Source organism: Chionomys nivalis, chromosome 7 (genome assembly GCF_950005125.1).
Source record: "Chionomys nivalis chromosome 7, mChiNiv1.1, whole genome shotgun sequence".
NCBI lineage: Eukaryota > Metazoa > Chordata > Mammalia > Rodentia > Cricetidae > Chionomys > Chionomys nivalis.
The window spans coordinates 101,057,224-101,072,723 of record NC_080092.1 but is presented as its reverse complement, the minus strand read 5'-3'; the positions used below and the strand labels follow the sequence as shown (position 1 = coordinate 101,072,723).

The following is a 15,500-nucleotide window of genomic DNA, read 5'->3' as shown; positions in this document are numbered from 1 at the left end:
AAAAAAAATATTTTCAGACAAGATTAATGTTTAGCCAGGCGGTGGTGGTGCACGCCTTTAATTTCAGCACTCGGGAGGCAGAGGAAAGCGGATCTCTGTGAGTTCGAGGCCATCCTGGTCTACAAGAGCTAGTTCCAGGATAGGCTCCAAAAGCCACAGAAAAACCCTGTCTCAAAAAAACAAAACAAAACAAAAAAGATTAACGTTTGAATTAGTGAACAAACAAGTAAACAAAAGCACATCAAAATTAGAGACTTTTGCTGGGCGGTGGTGGTGCACCCCTTTAATCCCAGCACTCGGGAGGCAGAGGCAGGCGAATCTCGGAGTTCGAGGCCAGCCTGGTCAACAAGAGCTAGTTCCAGGACAGGCACCAAAGCTACAGAGAAACCCTGTCTCGAAAAACCAAAAAAAAAAAAAAAAAAAAAAAAAAAAAATTAGAGACTTTTGGCTGAGTGGTGGTGGTGCACACCTTTAACAGAGACAGACCAATCTCTGAGTTCGAGGACAGCCGGGTCTATAGATTGAGTTCCAGGACAGATAGGGCTACAACAGAGAGACTCTGTCCTGAAAAACCAAAAATAAATAAAATAATAAAATAAATTAGTAGACTTTGATGAAAACAGCATTTTAGGGCTAAAGAGATGACTTAGCAGGTAAGAGGACACCTGGGTCACCTCCTGGAGTGTCCTCTCTACAAGTCCCAAAGAATCACACAGAGGTCTACATCAATTATAAGCTGGTTGGCCCAGTATCTCAGGCTCTTCTTATTAGCTAATTCTTATAACTTATATTAGCCCATAATTCTTGTCTACGTTGACCACATGGCTTGGTACCTTTTTCGGCAAGGCAGTCACATCTTGCTTCCTCTGTGGCTGGGTCACGACTGGAGACTGGATCTTCCCTTTTCCCAGAATTCTCGCGCCCCACCTCTACTTCCTGCCTGGCTACTGGCCAATCAGCATTTTATTAAAAATAATACAAGTGACAAAATAAAAGACCATTGTCCCATAGCACCTCCCCCACTTTTTTTAAAACAAGAACTCTGAACCTAATATCCTTTTTTTTTTAGCTTTTTTTTCCCTGACAATTATCCATAACAACTTGTAACCAACATTCTAAACAAAGGAAAATATCCATAGTCCATTTTTTGGGAATGTGGGTGCAGTTTTCCAGGATACTTCCTGCTGATTGGGGGCACCTGATGCTTATTTTTCTCCTAAGCCTACAGGTATTTTAAAACACACACTAAACCATTTAGCGGTTTTCTTCTTCTTTGAATCTATCTTTACTGAATATCACTCTCTTTTTCTGACCACTTGAGTCTTTAATTTGTTAAGCAATATGGCTAGGATTAAAGCCGTGGCTTTGATGGCTGGATCCAGCCCATTCTTTAGCTTTCTGAGAGTCCAGCCTCATGGCAGAGGTACTGGCTGGAGTCATGTTTATTGCCACAACTCTATGGCATTTTAAGGCTCCTGCCACCTCCCCAAAGCATGCAGTCAGCTTTTCATCAACACCATTAAGTGTTTCATGGCATGACCTCTTAAAAGAGCTGCAGGGTTTTGCAGCCAATGCTGTGTTGGGAAGCCTCTCTTAAATGAGAGCACTTGCCTCTAGCAAGCAGAGTCTACCCAAGAAAGTGCTACTATCAATAAGCCATGCTTTACTCTGTTGACTGAGGTTTCTGTCCTGCCTGGTTCCCACAGACATTAAGTCCCAAAGAAATCACACAGAGGTCTACATTAATCATAAACTGATTGGCCCATTAGCTCAGGCTTCTTTTTTTTTTTTTTTTTTTTTTTTTTTTTTTTTTTTGATTTTCGAGACAGGGTTTCTCTGTGGTTTTGGAGTCTGTCCTGGAACTAGCTCTTGTAGACCAGGCTGGACTCGAACTCACAGAGATCCACCTGCCCCTGCCTCCCAAGTGCTGGGATTAAAGGCGTGCGCCACCACCGCCCGGCTTAGCTCAGGCTTCTTATTAACTCTTATAACTTACATTAGCCCATTATTCTTATCTGTGTTAGCCATATGGCTCAGTACCTTTTTCAGTGGCGTAGTCACATCTTGCTTCTTCTGTGTCTGGACAGGACTACAGAGGGAGCTTCCCTCTTCCCAGAATTTTCCCACCTCTACTTCCTGTCTGGTTGTCCCGCCTATACTTCCTGCCTGGCTGCTGGCCAATCAGCATTTATTTAAAACATAATTGAAGGAATATAGACAATTGTCCCACACAGTTACTCTATTCTTTTCTGTCTAGAATTACTTCCCAAGCTCTCTCGGGCTTTCTGTGGATGCAGTTGTCCACATAGATGCCATTCTGTTGACCAAGGTTTTCTGTCCCACCTGGTCCTGCAGCCATTAAGTCCCAAAGAATCACACAGAGGTCTAAATTATAAACTCATTGGCCCAGTATCTCAGGACTCCTCTTATTAACTAATTCTTATAACTTATATTAGGCCATAATTCTTAGCTCTCTTAGCCATGTGGCTTGGTACCTTTTTCGGCGAGGAAGTCACACCTTACTATCTTGCTTCCTCTGCAGCTGGGTCACAACTGCAGACTGAATCTTCCCTTTTCCCAGAATTCTCGTTGCCCAGCCTCTACTTCCTGCCTGGCTACTGACCAATCAGCATTTTATTAAAAATAATACAAGTAGCAGGGCACAGACCATTGTCCCGCAGCACTCATACATATAAACATTTAAAAATGTATTTAAAAAATTAATAAATGGACTGGACAGTTGTGGTACATGCTCTTTTTGTTGTTGCTTTTGGTTTTGAGTAAGGGTTTCTCTGTAGCTTTGGAGCCTGTCCTGGAACTCACTCTGTAGACCAGGCTGGCCCCTCAGGCACAGAAATCCGCCTGCCTCAAGTTCCTGAGTGCTGGGATTAAAGGTGTGCACCATCACCTGGTACAACAGACCTTTTTACGGAGGCCGTGAATGCTCATGTTTCTCTAAATAGAAGCCACTGACCATGGAGCTGGGAAGATGAGATCCCCACCTCAAAAGGTGATATATGCATTCTTCAGGGAGCCTGAGAGTTGACTGGGAGCACAGGTGAGCCAGAGGCTTCCCGTGCAGCGGAGAACGGGCTGCTCAGAGGAGAGATGTCTTTCAGGGGGCTTCGTATCAGCATCTCACTCCCTTTTCCTAGTTTCCCACGAACAGCTCAGAACCAAGACTGGTTGAGACAACTGAGAGGGTTGGAAGACAAAATCCAGCTGTGGTAAGAAACAGCGCTGGAGGCATGGGGGACCAGGACGTTTGAGCCACTGCCCAAGAGCTGGTTGTACTGAAACTGTGTGGCAGATGGGTTGCCTGGAAACGAAATTTCTTGAAGTACCATTCTGCAAAAGAGAGCTTTTTTTTTTTTTTTTTTTTTTTAGATTTATTTATTATGTATACAACTTTCTGCCTCCATTTATACCCACACGCCAGAGGAGGGTGCCAGATCTCTTTACAGATGGTTTGGAGCCACCATGTGGTTGCTGGGAATTGAACTCAGGACCTCTGGAAGAGCAGACAGTGCTCTTAACCACTGAGCCATCTCTCCAGCCCAAAAGAGAGCTTTGTTTGAAAGACTCGTGCAATGAACCTAGTGAACCTCTCTGTTCTCTATTCTCCACCACTATTCCCGGGACAAGTACGGTGAGCCCGTGTAGGGAGCCAGGTGAGGGTTCCTGAGTGGGTAGATTTACATGGTGAGGCAGCTCTGCCCTTCACCAGTGACAGGCTACAGTGATATGCTCCTAGGGTCTTGTTTCAATATGGATTCTACTGTCCCTCAGGCCTTCCTGCATGAATATAAGCATATTAGTTACCGCTCTATAGGTTTCAGGACCCTGCTGACCCTGAGGAAGAGCCTGGAGATTGGGTCACCTCCTGGAGTGTTCCCCTTGCCACGGAACCCTTGGGATGAGTGGCATGACATGTAGAACCAGCCTCAGAGTTAACCCGATCCCAGGGTTCTCCACCCTGAAGAAGCAGCTCCACACCGCAACCCCACCAACTCCAGAAGAGTTCATCCCTGATTATTTCCTGTAACACGTGTGGCCCTGGGTGTGTACATGCCCACACTTTGTAACAAGGCGAGGTTCCTGTGAATGCTGAGCAAGGACGGGGGAGCAAGGCTCCCTGAAAGTGGAAGGGAAGATGACTCTGATGTGTGATTGAAAGTCAGACTGAACGCTGCAAGGACCAGGATGTAAAGGGACTGGGAACATGACTGGGGATCAGCCCAGCAGCTGCCACCCTTCAGCGGCCACCCCAGGACCTTACCCATGTACTAAGGGTACTCGAGCAGGTGGTACAAGGGCAAGGAGCAGCAAACGAAAGAACAAGTCCTGATGCCAACCTGCACATCCTGCTGGGCTGCGTTGGTATTTTCCTAGCCCAATACTACTGTAATCGGATATTTCTCTCCCATCTGCCTGTATCCCAACTACTCAGCTGCTGCTTCCCAAACAATTGGCTTATAGGGATTATAAATGCCCAGCCAATAGTTCAGGCTTATTACTAACTAGCTCTTACCTTTTTTTTTTTTAAGACAGGGTTTCTCTATAGCTTATGGAGTCTGTCCTGAAACTAACTCTTGTAGACCAGGCTGGCCTCGAACTCATTAACCCATATTCCTTATTTTTTGCTCTACCACATGGTATTAGCACGACACATTCATGTCCTGCTTCCTCTGTGTCTGGCTGGCTACTCCTGACTTCATCCTTCTCCTTCCCATCATCCTTGGTTGGTCGCTCCGCCTATACTTCCTGTCTGACTACTGGCCAATCAGTGTTTTATTAAACCAATTGGAGAGACAAATCTTTACAGTATACAAGAGGATTTACTTCACAGCACACTACACCTACCCTTACAGTTCCTCTCCCCAGGGTGGGGGAGTAGCTCAGGGGCTCCCTGGAACCAGCACTCAGTGATGAAGATGAAGATACTGAACACAAGGATGTACTAGGCCTCTCCTCTGACCTAATATTTGCTTGTATCTGTGTGTGTGAGTGTGTGTGTGTTGGGGTGTGGTCCAGTGATAGAGCATTTGTCTAGCATTGTCTAATACCCTGGGTTTGACCCCTATTATATATATAATTATTCTGCATGTATATATACCTTCAGGCCAGAAGGGGGCACCAGATCTCATTACAAGTGGTTGTGGGCCACCATGTGGTTATTGGGAATTGAACTCAGGACCTCTGGAAAAAAAGTCAGTGCTCTTAACCTCTGAGCCATCTCTCAGCCCCTGTTGTTGTTTTTTCAAGACAGGGTTTCTCTGCATAGCCCTGGCTGTCCTAGAACCTGCTTTGTAGACCATGCTAGCCTCTGCCTCCTGCGTGCTGGGATTAAAGGTGTGCACCACCATGGCCCAGAAAGTCCCAGTTACTCTTGGGTCCAAGAGTTTCAAGTTAATATGAGCAACAGGGTAGGACTCATCCTCATAAATAAAGATACTAACAAGGAGGGCATGGAAGCTCATGCCTATAACTCCAGCACGGAGGCTGGAGCAGGAGGGCTGCTGCTGAGCTTAAACCAGCCTAGGCTACAGAGTGAAACTCCATCTTACAACTACGACAAAAACAAGGGGAAGGAGGGTGGAGATAAAAACAGAAACTCCGAGGCATAAGGATTAATTCCACGTTCACAGAAGCCCTGTACTCTGAGACTCTAGCTACATCCAGCGAGAGATAAAGACCCCCTACACACTCCCCAAAGAAATACCACGTTAAGAACAACTTTTAGCCCTACAGGACAGATGGAGACAATAAATTGAGGTGCGGGATTCCAAAAATAAATAAATAAATAAAAGTTTCTTGAAGCTGGCAGAACGGACTAGAGGATCCTGGGTTAGCTTCTGCCGTACCTTCATCCGTTACTCAGTGGCAGTGAATCACGAAGAACACACACACAAACCCATCGCCAGCTCCCTTACCCCCTTTCCCTCGTCACCCGCCTTTCCACCTGAGAAGGGAGGGCCAAGCAGAAAGTTCTGAAACTGGAATGAAAACTTGATCTCTCCCATTATCCTTCTTTTCCCCTTTTATGTTCACTTCATTCTCCAGGATTTTCAATAGCAAAGGGAAGTTTCTGCACAGGAAGAGTAGCAGCAGAATGCACCGGAAGCAGCTGTAGTTGGGGGTGGGAGGACGGGTGCTGGGGAGGTGCACAACTCTTAATGACAGAGCATGCATGGTACCCAAAGAGAAGCTGCACAGCTGCAGGTGAAGTCCCTAGCACCGTGTGGAGATGAGGATCATCCGTGAGCATCCTCCGGGGCCCAGTGCCATCTTGGGGCATTTTGGGAACGTGGGCTGGGGTCTGGACTGTGCCCCTCAACAGCCGCGTCCTTTCCAGCTCTCTGAACCATTCAGAAACGAGAGGACACCGCTGCAGAATGGGGTAAGAAATTACACCACTGTGTCCCACCATCAAAACAGGACCCCGCGTGGTGGCGCTCATACGATTCCGGCTCCCGGGAGGCAGAGGCAGGAGCATCGCCCGGAATTTAAAGCCAGTCTGTGTCCGCTATATAACGAAAACCTGTATCCAAGTAGAAAAGAAACAAAAACAAACAAAATCGAAAATACCCACGCAGGTTCTGTCCCATAGACCTCGGCCTGGGCTGGCGTGGAGATCTGCAGGGAGCGTGAGCCGTCAGCGTCCGGGTCCGCGACAAAACCTGACCCGGCAGGAGCTCGCTCCGCCGGGCGAGCCCTGAAACCAGTCCCGCGAGACGTTGCCTGGGCGTGGCGCGTTGCCAAGGACGACGGCGCGGGGTTGCGCAGGCGCGCTGGGGGCGCGCTCGCCTCGCGGGTCGCCGCCGCGCCTTTCCCTTTAAGCTCGGGCCAGCCGCGTCGCCGCTTCATGAATGGAACCCACGTGACCAAACATCATGTGACGTCTGAGGAGCGGCGGCGGCGGCGGCGGCGGATTCTGAGCCCGGTCCGGCCCGGCCTTCCTAGCGCGCTCGGCCCGGCCCGCGCGAGCGCCCAGTCCCCCTACGCCCCCGGCCCGGACCCCTCCACGCCCGCCCCAGCCCCGCGCAGCCCCGGAGCGCGCGCGCGCGGCCCCGCCCCAGCCCCGCCTTGGCCCGCCCGGGCCCCGCAGTGTGGTGAGTGCGCGCGGGGCTGGGGCGGGCGGCGGGGCCTGGCCTCGGGGTTGCGGCGCACCCCACGGCGGCGGCGCGTGCCTCGGTTTCTCCGCCGGCCCGAAGCCGGCTGGCTCTTCGCCGGTGCCACCCCGGAGCTGGTGGACCGGGCGAGGGCGAGACTGGGAGCGGGCGTGCGCGCGGCGGACCCCGGGTGCCCCGCGGGGGGCGCGATTGCAGGGCGAGGTCCGCGCGTCTGGCCCCGGGTCAGCGGGGTGGCTCGCACCGAGCTGCTGACTCATCAGGTGTCCGTCGGCTTCCGAGCGGGCGGGGTCGCGCGGGCTGGCAGGGGTGGCGGGGAGACCCTGCTGAGCGGCTTGGGCTCGCCACGCGCGTGCGAGCCCAGCGGAGACGTGCTGAGTCATCAGCATGAGGTCACTCGGTGCTCCTGCTGACGCTGGGCCGGGACGGGGGGCCCAGGGCCCCGCTATCGGGCCGTCTGAGCGGGAGGCAGGGCTAGATCCGGGCGGCGAAGGTCGGGCCAGGATCCGGGGTCGTGTTTAAGTTTGACGGACCTGTGAGTTGGAGGCAGAGGCCGAGGCATTGCAGGGGCGCGCCGCAGGTTACTCCCGCGGTGGAAGGTAAAGCCCCAGGCTTACGCATCCCTCCAAGGCTCTTGGGCTCCCGGTCCAGGTCCCACGCCTGGTCCAGTTCCCCAAACTGGGAGACCGGTCGGAGTACGCCGAGGGGAGGAGCTTAGGTGGGCCGAGCCTGCTTGTCTGAGAAGGAGGCTTTCCTTCTGAGTGACCCTGGCTGAGTCGGCCCCGGACGGAAAAGCCTGGGAGCCGGGGGAGAAGAAGGGTGTGTGGCTGGAAGGAAGCCGGGGCAGCTCTGCCAGCTAATGGGAGGAAAGGGTGGATCTAGTAGCCGGAGAGAGTTTTCAGGTGCAAACATGGAGCGGAGAATGTCGTTCTTATTTACCTCTACGTTAACCCTGTCAGAAGAGTTTGGGGTCCCACTGTTGCCTGAAGTTGGGGAGAAAGTGTGTGCCCTGTTGGGTGTCTGACCTGATGGCTGCGAAGTCTTGGGAAGTGACAGCCTGTGTGGGGTGTGGCCTCCACCTTTGCGTGAATGTGTATTTATTTACAGTCTCCTCCGTGCTGCTTTCCTCTCCCCGGGGTGTCATGGCTAGCTGAAGTTGACCTTGTGGATTGTGCATAGGGCTGTCCCCTCAAACACTTACCACACCGAGCTCCGAGGCTGTTTGTAGGTACCAGCTGTTTTCATTTGGGGGTGGGACTTTATGGCCTATGAAAATTCCAGGTCCCAGAAAGGTGTTTAAGCTTTGGAGTCACTGTGCTTCTGTGGACGCAAAGTTTGAAGTTCTTTTCCAATAATGTCAGTATCTGAAGGAGGAGAGGCCTAAGTTCATGTCTCTTGGCACTGGAGTTTGCAGGCAAGGTTGAGCAAGGGTCGGTGTCTTGCCTGAGTCTGATGTTCAGATTGTCCAGTTGTTAGCCCGAGTGGGTGGCCCCCAGTCCCATGGTGCCTTGTGATTATCCATAGCTGTCAGTATTAGGAGGAGGGCGGAGTTGGGGAGGGGGGAGCTGGTCTTGACCGACTTCTCTGAGCTTCTTCCTCAGGCTCTGCAAAGCGCTCTCTGAACTACCCCCCAGCACAGCTGTCCCCCAAAACTGTCTTCCTAATCACTGTGAGCCTAGGATGGCAGAAGCCAGGCAGGCAGCTGGAAGCACTGACTTTGCTGAGGCTTGCTGCTCCTCCTTAAGCATACATATGAGTATCCTTAAGCATACATATGAGTATACCATGCACGTTTGTGCGCGCGCGCGCGCGCACACACACACACACACACCTTTGATCGGGAGGCAGTTGGCTGTACTTGTGCTGAGTTCAGGCCTTCAGTAGAGGGTGAAATCTGTTGAGGAGGCACTTTTCAGCTCCCAGCCACCACACTCTGCACTTTTCTGTGCAATCGCAGGAAGTTGCCGCCGTTTTGAGCTGTGAGGGGAGCTCCTGGTAGGGCTGTCTTTCCCACCTCTGCTTGCGCTCCTGGTGCGGGTCTGGGGCCAGCCTGTAAGAAAGGCTGATGCCCTTCAGACCTCCATTTCTGGCTTCCCTCTTTCTCTTTGATCTGACAGGACTCTTGCCTTTGAAAATGCTCTTAATCTGGTCCTCTGCATAATATTCGCATGTAGCCACACCTCCTGTGCAAGACCAGGAGTGGTAGGGCCTCTGCCTTCCTAGCTCACACGCTGGTTCTCTTGAGAAGGGTAAGGCGCACTCCACCCCGTACCCCCAGCACATTGTTGCCCGAGGTGCTTACAGCCTCCTCTGAAAGAGACTGCAGCCACCTCACCTGCAGTCCCTTCCCACTTCCCTGCTTCCAACCTGGAAAGGGGAGGAGGTAGCTGTACCCGTGGGACTGATAGGTGCTGGACTAAGCGGGGATTCCCAGCCTGGGTGTACACAACTGTTCTTGGCAAGGCTTTAGAAAGCTGAGCACGAGATTGAGAGCCAGAGGGGTGGCTGACTGTAGGAGGTAACTGTTTTGCTTTTATTCCCTGGCCCTTTGGTCACTGACCCTAGGCAGAGAGCCAGAGACTAGCCGGTGACCCAAAGGGGCTAACTTTTGCCTGCTTCCAGCCAGCAGTGCCCTCCCCTCTGCTCATTGTGGGGCCCTTGTGAAACGCACAGTGTCGGGTGGGGCAGGAGCACAGGATGCTGCAACCAAGCCACAGGATGGTTACTCCATCTGTAGAGGAGGTGGACAGGGAGGACTGGAGGGCCTGGGCTCAGCTCCTCCCAGCTGGACTGACTGCTGCCTGGAAGGTGAGAGGGTTCCCAGTCAGCACAGTTAGAGCAAACCTGGTTGGTCCTCTGCCAAAAGGAGGCAGGAAGCAGCCTCCTAAGTCCTAGAGGGAGAAAGGGCTTTCTTTTGTCCTCAGGGTCAGCTTAGGGAAGCATGTGTGGGAAGTAGGGCCCTGGAGTACAGGTTCCCGGACTGACCCTTGCCTGCTCTTGGTCCCAGTAGTGGGTCTCCTGGGGGGACTGTCGGCTGGCCTCAAGAACGGGAGAACCGCTCAGGAAGAGAGGGAGGCGATGTGCTGAGTCAGCGTGACTCGCCAGGAACAGCGCGCTCTGGGGCAGCACTGGGGTTATTTTTAAAGCTCAGCTTCCTTCTAGGCTTGCCCCTCCTGCAGCCCAGACCTTCTAATCTCGCTCTGCTCCTTTTGTCTTTTGCTTTCACACCGCGGGTTCTTCCCTGGGTAAGACCTCCTGATCTCCCCGCTTGCTCTCTAGGGAAGCAGCCCGGCTCAGGAAAAGCAAGGTGCCAGGCTGTCCTCAGGTCAGGTGAGGGGCAAAGTTCCGTGGGCTGAGCACTGGACAACAAACTTCCTGTTGGGGTGTGAAAGGAGTCTTACAGGGTCCTGACCTCTGCTCCGTGTCTTACAGAGTGCCTGCTCATTGTGCCCCCGGGTTATGACGACCCCCAATAAAGGAAACAAGGCCTTAAAGGTGAGTGGAGACGCTGGGTTTGGGGGGCGACGGCGGCAGGGGTAGCAAGCTTTCCTGCTCTGCTGTGACCTCGTGTGCTGTTCCGCTCCAGGTGAAGCGGGAGCCAGGAGAGAATGGCACCAGCCTGACCGACGAGGAGCTGGTGACCATGTCGGTGCGAGAGTTAAACCAGCACCTGCGAGGCCTATCCAAGGAGGAGATCATCCAGCTGAAGCAGCGCCGGCGCACACTCAAGAACCGCGGCTACGCGGCTAGCTGCCGAGTGAAGCGGGTGACGCAGAAGGAGGAGCTGGAGAAGCAGAAGGCGGAGCTGCAGCAGGAGGTGGAGAAGCTGGCCTCTGAAAACGCCAGCATGAAGCTGGAGCTTGACGCGCTGCGCTCCAAGTATGAGGCCCTGCAGAACTTTGCCAGGACCGTGGCCCGCAGCCCAGTGGCCCCAGCTCGGGGTCCCCTCGCTGCTGGCCTGGGGCCCTTGGTCCCTGGCAAGGTGGCTGCCACCAGCGTCATCACGATAGTAAAGTCCAAGACAGATGCTCGGTCATAGGGACACGCGCAGCTGCCAGGCAGGTCTTTAAGGGGCCACTAAGTGCGCGGCAAAGTTGGCAGCCCTGTCCCTCTTCCTTTCCTTTTCCTGTCTCTTCTCTCCCTTGCCCTTTTCCTTCCCTGCAAAGCACAACCTGCACCCAGGGGCGTTGGGCTGAGCCCCCTTGATATCATCCTTGTCGTCACGCGTGTGTTTTGTACGTTGGGATTGGTCAGTTCAACAGTGATGTTGGGTTGCCCCTAACCCCTTTGTACCAAGGCCATGCAGGCTAGGAGTCCAGAGTGGGCACTGTGGAAATGGACAAGAGTACAAGTGGGCAAGTGTACTGGGCTTAGGTCTGCCCTTCCTCTCTGGTGGCCTGCAGTGGGACTTTAGAGCTCTCTCTTCAGATTCCAGTGGGCCTCTCAGCTTGATCCAGAAAGGGAGAGATGGCTCTGTCCTGAAAAGTGGTTATGTCTTGAAGGCCCTGGATGAGTAGGGGCCACCGGCCCTGGCACTGGGGCAGGAACCATGGTGCTGGAGCCTGGCACAGTGCACTGGATAAGACCAAATCGCCGGTTATAAGTGTGGGTGGCCGGTGTGTCAGTGTGTCCTGCGGTGGGTCCGGTGTCGCTGTTTACATGACCTGTGTGTGGTTATATAGCCCTTTATTTAAAAGAGAAGTTCCTTTTATGAAGTTATTAAATTATATGTTTAAGAGCTAAAAAGAAAAAAAAGAAGAGCTGCAGAGTATTTATAAAATTGTCTTAAAAACAACAACAAAAAAAAAGAAACACATTTGACCGTATAAATGGAAAAGGGAAGAAAGTATAGTAGAAACTTTGCTAGTTAAAAAAAAAAATCCCTTTCTTGTAAACTTGGGGACAGCTCTGTGGCTGTTGGAGTTTAGTTTTTATACACAGAGTTATGAGACATTACTTATAAAACTTAGTTTAAAAAAAGAAAAAGAAAAAAAAAAAATAAGCCAAGCTGCGAGCCGACCGGAGGCCGTCCTCTTTGATATCTCTTTTGCAATTGTACCGAAAGTGACTTACTCCTTTGCCCTTCCTGCTTCCGTCTTGCCGGTGCCGTGGTGTTGTCCGTGCCTGGTGAGGTTTTGTGCAGCCGTAGAGTGCTGGTGCTTCTGGTGACCTTTGACCTGTGGCTGTCTCTGTGGGTCTTTTTCTCGTGTGTGTGTTTGTTCGGGTTTTTTTTGTTGTTGTTGTTCTTTTTTTTTTGGTCGTTGTAGTGGTTTTGCTTCTGCTGGCTTGCTGGACCTGGGTTGGGCTGGGGTCCCAGGCAGAGCTTACTCCACTGGAGTGTGGGAGACTGCCTGCCGGCTCACATTCTGCACTTGTCCATTCCTCTGCCACAGGGTCCCTCTGAGCCTTGGCTTCGCATGTGGGTCTAGGGCTTGGGTTGGCGGAGTGGCAGAGGCAGTGAAATTGGGAGCCGTGTTGGGCCCCCATGCTGCTTCCACATCCACCACCTCTGGTCCTGGATGGTGGCATTGCAGGGACCAAGGAGTCACTGTGGGTGCCCACGGGGCTGCATCCTACCTGTCCCTGGCTGTCTTCCTCCTGGCCTCAGCTTTGTTCCTCTAGGCTTCAATTGGGGCCTCGGCTAGGCCACCCCAGAGGGCCTACCTTGTGGGTTGGGAATCCTATCACCCACCTATCCCTAAAATCCCATTCTGTGGGATGTTGTTTCCCGGGCAGATTGGTCAGGGGCCCTGCTTGGGGGCCACCTATTCTTCCCTGCCTCACTGTGAGAGCCTGGAGGCCTCCACAATTGCCAGACAAGGGCTTTGGCTTCAGGGCCGGGTCTGTTTCTTCCCCATTGTCTGCAGCTCTTGGCTCTGGGCCCTTCTTATGCCTCCCTTCAGGATCTGTGTCTTCCAGGGATCCGCTGTTCGGCTTGGAGGTGCTTCTCCGCAGGGTCCAAGCCTGCCTCCTCACCCCAGCTATCCAGGGGAGGCAGCCCACCTTCCAGGCTTGGCTCAGGAAGCTCCTCGCAGGCGGGTGCCCACCTGGTCACATGGCCCTTGTCCTCTTGCTGGCGTTGCTGGTGTCTTCTCTGGGGGCCTGGATCCCTGGCAAGCACAGAAGTGTGAGCTGGTGAAAGGAAAGACTGGCCTGATAGGCCTTTACCTCGTGGGCAGTGGATTTTCACTCAGTTTAACCCAGCATGCAGTGCTCTGGGAGCAGGACCTCTGCCAGCCCTGGCATTGTGGTGGGCTTCTTTGGCTCAAGGTGCTCAGACATTCCCGCTGATGCCGGGGTCAGATGTGAGTGGGAGTCCCGACTGTCAGTTATGCGTTACCAGGTGACCTCACCCCCTCCCTTGGGCTCTCTAACTGGTGCCCAGATGAGTTGCTGATCCTGACCGTGGCAGCAGAGCTGGGTGGATTATGCCCATGCCTAGCAGAGGAGAGGGGCGGGCTTTCCAAGTTCTCTGGTCCTGGCTGAGTGGTAGCAAACAGTTGAGCGTGGCCGTCCATGTGGGGAGAGGAGGCTGAGGCCGTGCGTGTGTTGAACAGAAGCAGCAGATGGTAGGTAGCTTCTGCACTGGGTAGGGCCGTGCTCATGGCCTTCAGATCTGCAGCCTCTGTGCCCCGAGTCGGGAACATTCCCTGCTGAGCCACTCTCTTCCCTTCTTGGTTTCGCGACAGTAGATCTGTGTCCAGGCGTGACTCCTGGCTGTCTCTCTGATCATTGTTTATCCTGTTTTCCTACTGTGAGGGTGTTGTGTTTGACTTTCTGACACAGCTACGGAGAGCTTTGGCTGAGGCTCTCCCAGATTACTCCGCTAAGTAAACTGTTATTGTGCGACTTCCCTCCTCCCTTGATTCTGCCTGACCTCCTTCCTTGGACATGGACACTCAGATTTCACAGAAAAACCCACATGGGGTGGATCAGTTTCCTCTAGAGTATGGTCCCGGAGAGTCCTCCCCCTCCACTGTGTCTGGCTGCTAACCTGGGTGTTTTTACCGTTAGCGTAGGACCTCCATGGCAACCCTGAGTTATTCTGGGTTCTCTGTCTTCACCAGGCGTTCCTGCAGGTTCTCCTCAGTCCACCATCTTGGTCTGTGTGTGCTAGCAGCAGCCTTGGTGTTTGGTGCCAGGGTGTGCAGCTTTGATAAGCTACAACCCACTTGGAGATGGTGAGGCCACTTCCCTGCTACCTCCCTCTGTGGTGTGGCCACTTGGCCAAAGCTCCCATCCACAGCTGGGATGTCTGAGCCACAGCCTGCTGCACTGTTTCCGCTCTGGGATCTTCTGAGTTACTTTTTTAGGCTGTGGTTTGGTGAAAGGAACCAACACATTAACGATTTTTTTTTCCCCAAAAGCCACTGAATAATTCCTCTTGGCATGTTTTCATGTCCCCATTGGCTGCCTGGTTTGGGAGCCCTTGTGGAGAAGAGGACAGAATCGGTACCACACAGAGGCGTGGAACTGTGAGAGCGGCGTGTGCCTGTTTCTGGCATGTGTCCTGGGTGTGTGCTATACCTGCTGGGCCTGCTGCACTCGATTCTGTGCCTGGAGTGGCAGCATTAACAGCATGGGTGTCTCTGGAAGTTTGAAGTGGACTGTCCTAGGAAGTGTCCCTGACAGAATTCCCTGTTCTCTACGACCCCAGTAGGGTTTTCAGCCCCTCCAGCAACTCTATGCCCCAGTCAGTCCTATCTTTCTCCCATCCTCTCTGTCTGCTAGTCCTTGAAGCCTTTAACCAAATGGGAGTGGGTACAGAAAGCCTTCTCCTGGCAACTTAGGGCAACAGGACAAGGGCTATTGTGTGTCCAGCTCTGTTGGTCTCCTGGTGCTGAGAGATGTGTCCAAGCAGAGTTGATCAGCCCCTGCCTGCCCTGCAGGGCTGAAGCCAGGGGGAGGTTAGCAGAGAGTACCCTAAATGGGGTGGGAGTCCTAGGATGTAAGTGAGGAGGGTCTGGGGTATGGCTGCAAGGTGAGACCCGGTCTCCTGCACCTGGGTAGGGTCATCAGGGATCTGGCTGCGAGGTGAGGCCTGGGTGTTCGCACCAGTGCAGGGCGATCAGCCGTCTGGCCTCAGCAGACAGCAGCCTTGGTGCCCACCCGTGCCCTGCGCAGTATTTATTGCTAAATTATTGTCCAGGAGGGGAGGCGCTGGGCCTGGCCCCCCGGGTATTTATTGCTGTACATAGTGTATGTTTGTGATATATAAGGTTTTCTTTATTTTGTATATGATCAATAAACGCCTTTTAAAGAGACCTGCTGGTGTTTCTTTGCAAAGGGAGGGGGGGCGAAATTAGGGTAGGAAGGGCGAGTCGGAAGGGGCGTGGTGCGCCGGGCGCGCGCATGCGTCTCTGCGGCTGC

At 52.9% G+C, this 15,500-nt stretch overlaps 1 protein-coding gene across 6 annotated transcripts; it reads left to right on the top strand.

Annotated features, from left to right (window-relative positions):
* The first annotated feature begins 6,862 nt into the window (after positions 1–6,862).
* Mafg (MAF bZIP transcription factor G) lies at positions 6,863–15,394 on the top strand. Of its 6 annotated transcripts, XM_057774742.1 has the most exons (4): positions 7,737–9,938; positions 10,410–10,460; positions 10,563–10,625; positions 10,717–15,394. In XM_057774742.1, the coding sequence occupies exons 1-4, from the start codon at positions 9,828–9,830 to the stop codon at positions 11,167–11,169; spliced, it is 678 nt and encodes a 225-aa protein (XP_057630725.1). In that variant the 5' UTR covers positions 7,737–9,827; the 3' UTR covers positions 11,170–15,394. The 6 variants fall into 6 exon arrangements, with proteins under 6 accessions (XP_057630727.1, XP_057630730.1, XP_057630731.1 ...); XM_057774744.1 differs by lacking the exons at positions 7,737–9,938; positions 10,410–10,460 and adding an exon at positions 6,863–7,112; XM_057774747.1 differs by lacking the exons at positions 7,737–9,938; positions 10,410–10,460 and adding an exon at positions 7,120–7,393.
* The last annotated feature ends 106 nt before the right edge of the window (positions 15,395–15,500 follow it).

What these genes read in the sequence shown, in the direction of transcription:
- Mafg (XM_057774742.1), top strand. Translation starts at nt 9,828, where the DNA reads ATGCTGCAACCAAGCCACAGGATGGTTACTCCATCTGTAGAGGAGGTG. An exon ending in GACTGACTGCTGCCTGGAAG is followed by an intron (nt 9,939 to 10,409) that starts GTGAGAGGGTTC and finishes CTTGCTCTCTAG; the next exon opens with GGAAGCAGCCCGGCTCAGGA. An exon ending in AAGGAAACAAGGCCTTAAAG is followed by an intron (nt 10,626 to 10,716) that starts GTGAGTGGAGAC and finishes GTTCCGCTCCAG; the next exon opens with GTGAAGCGGGAGCCAGGAGA.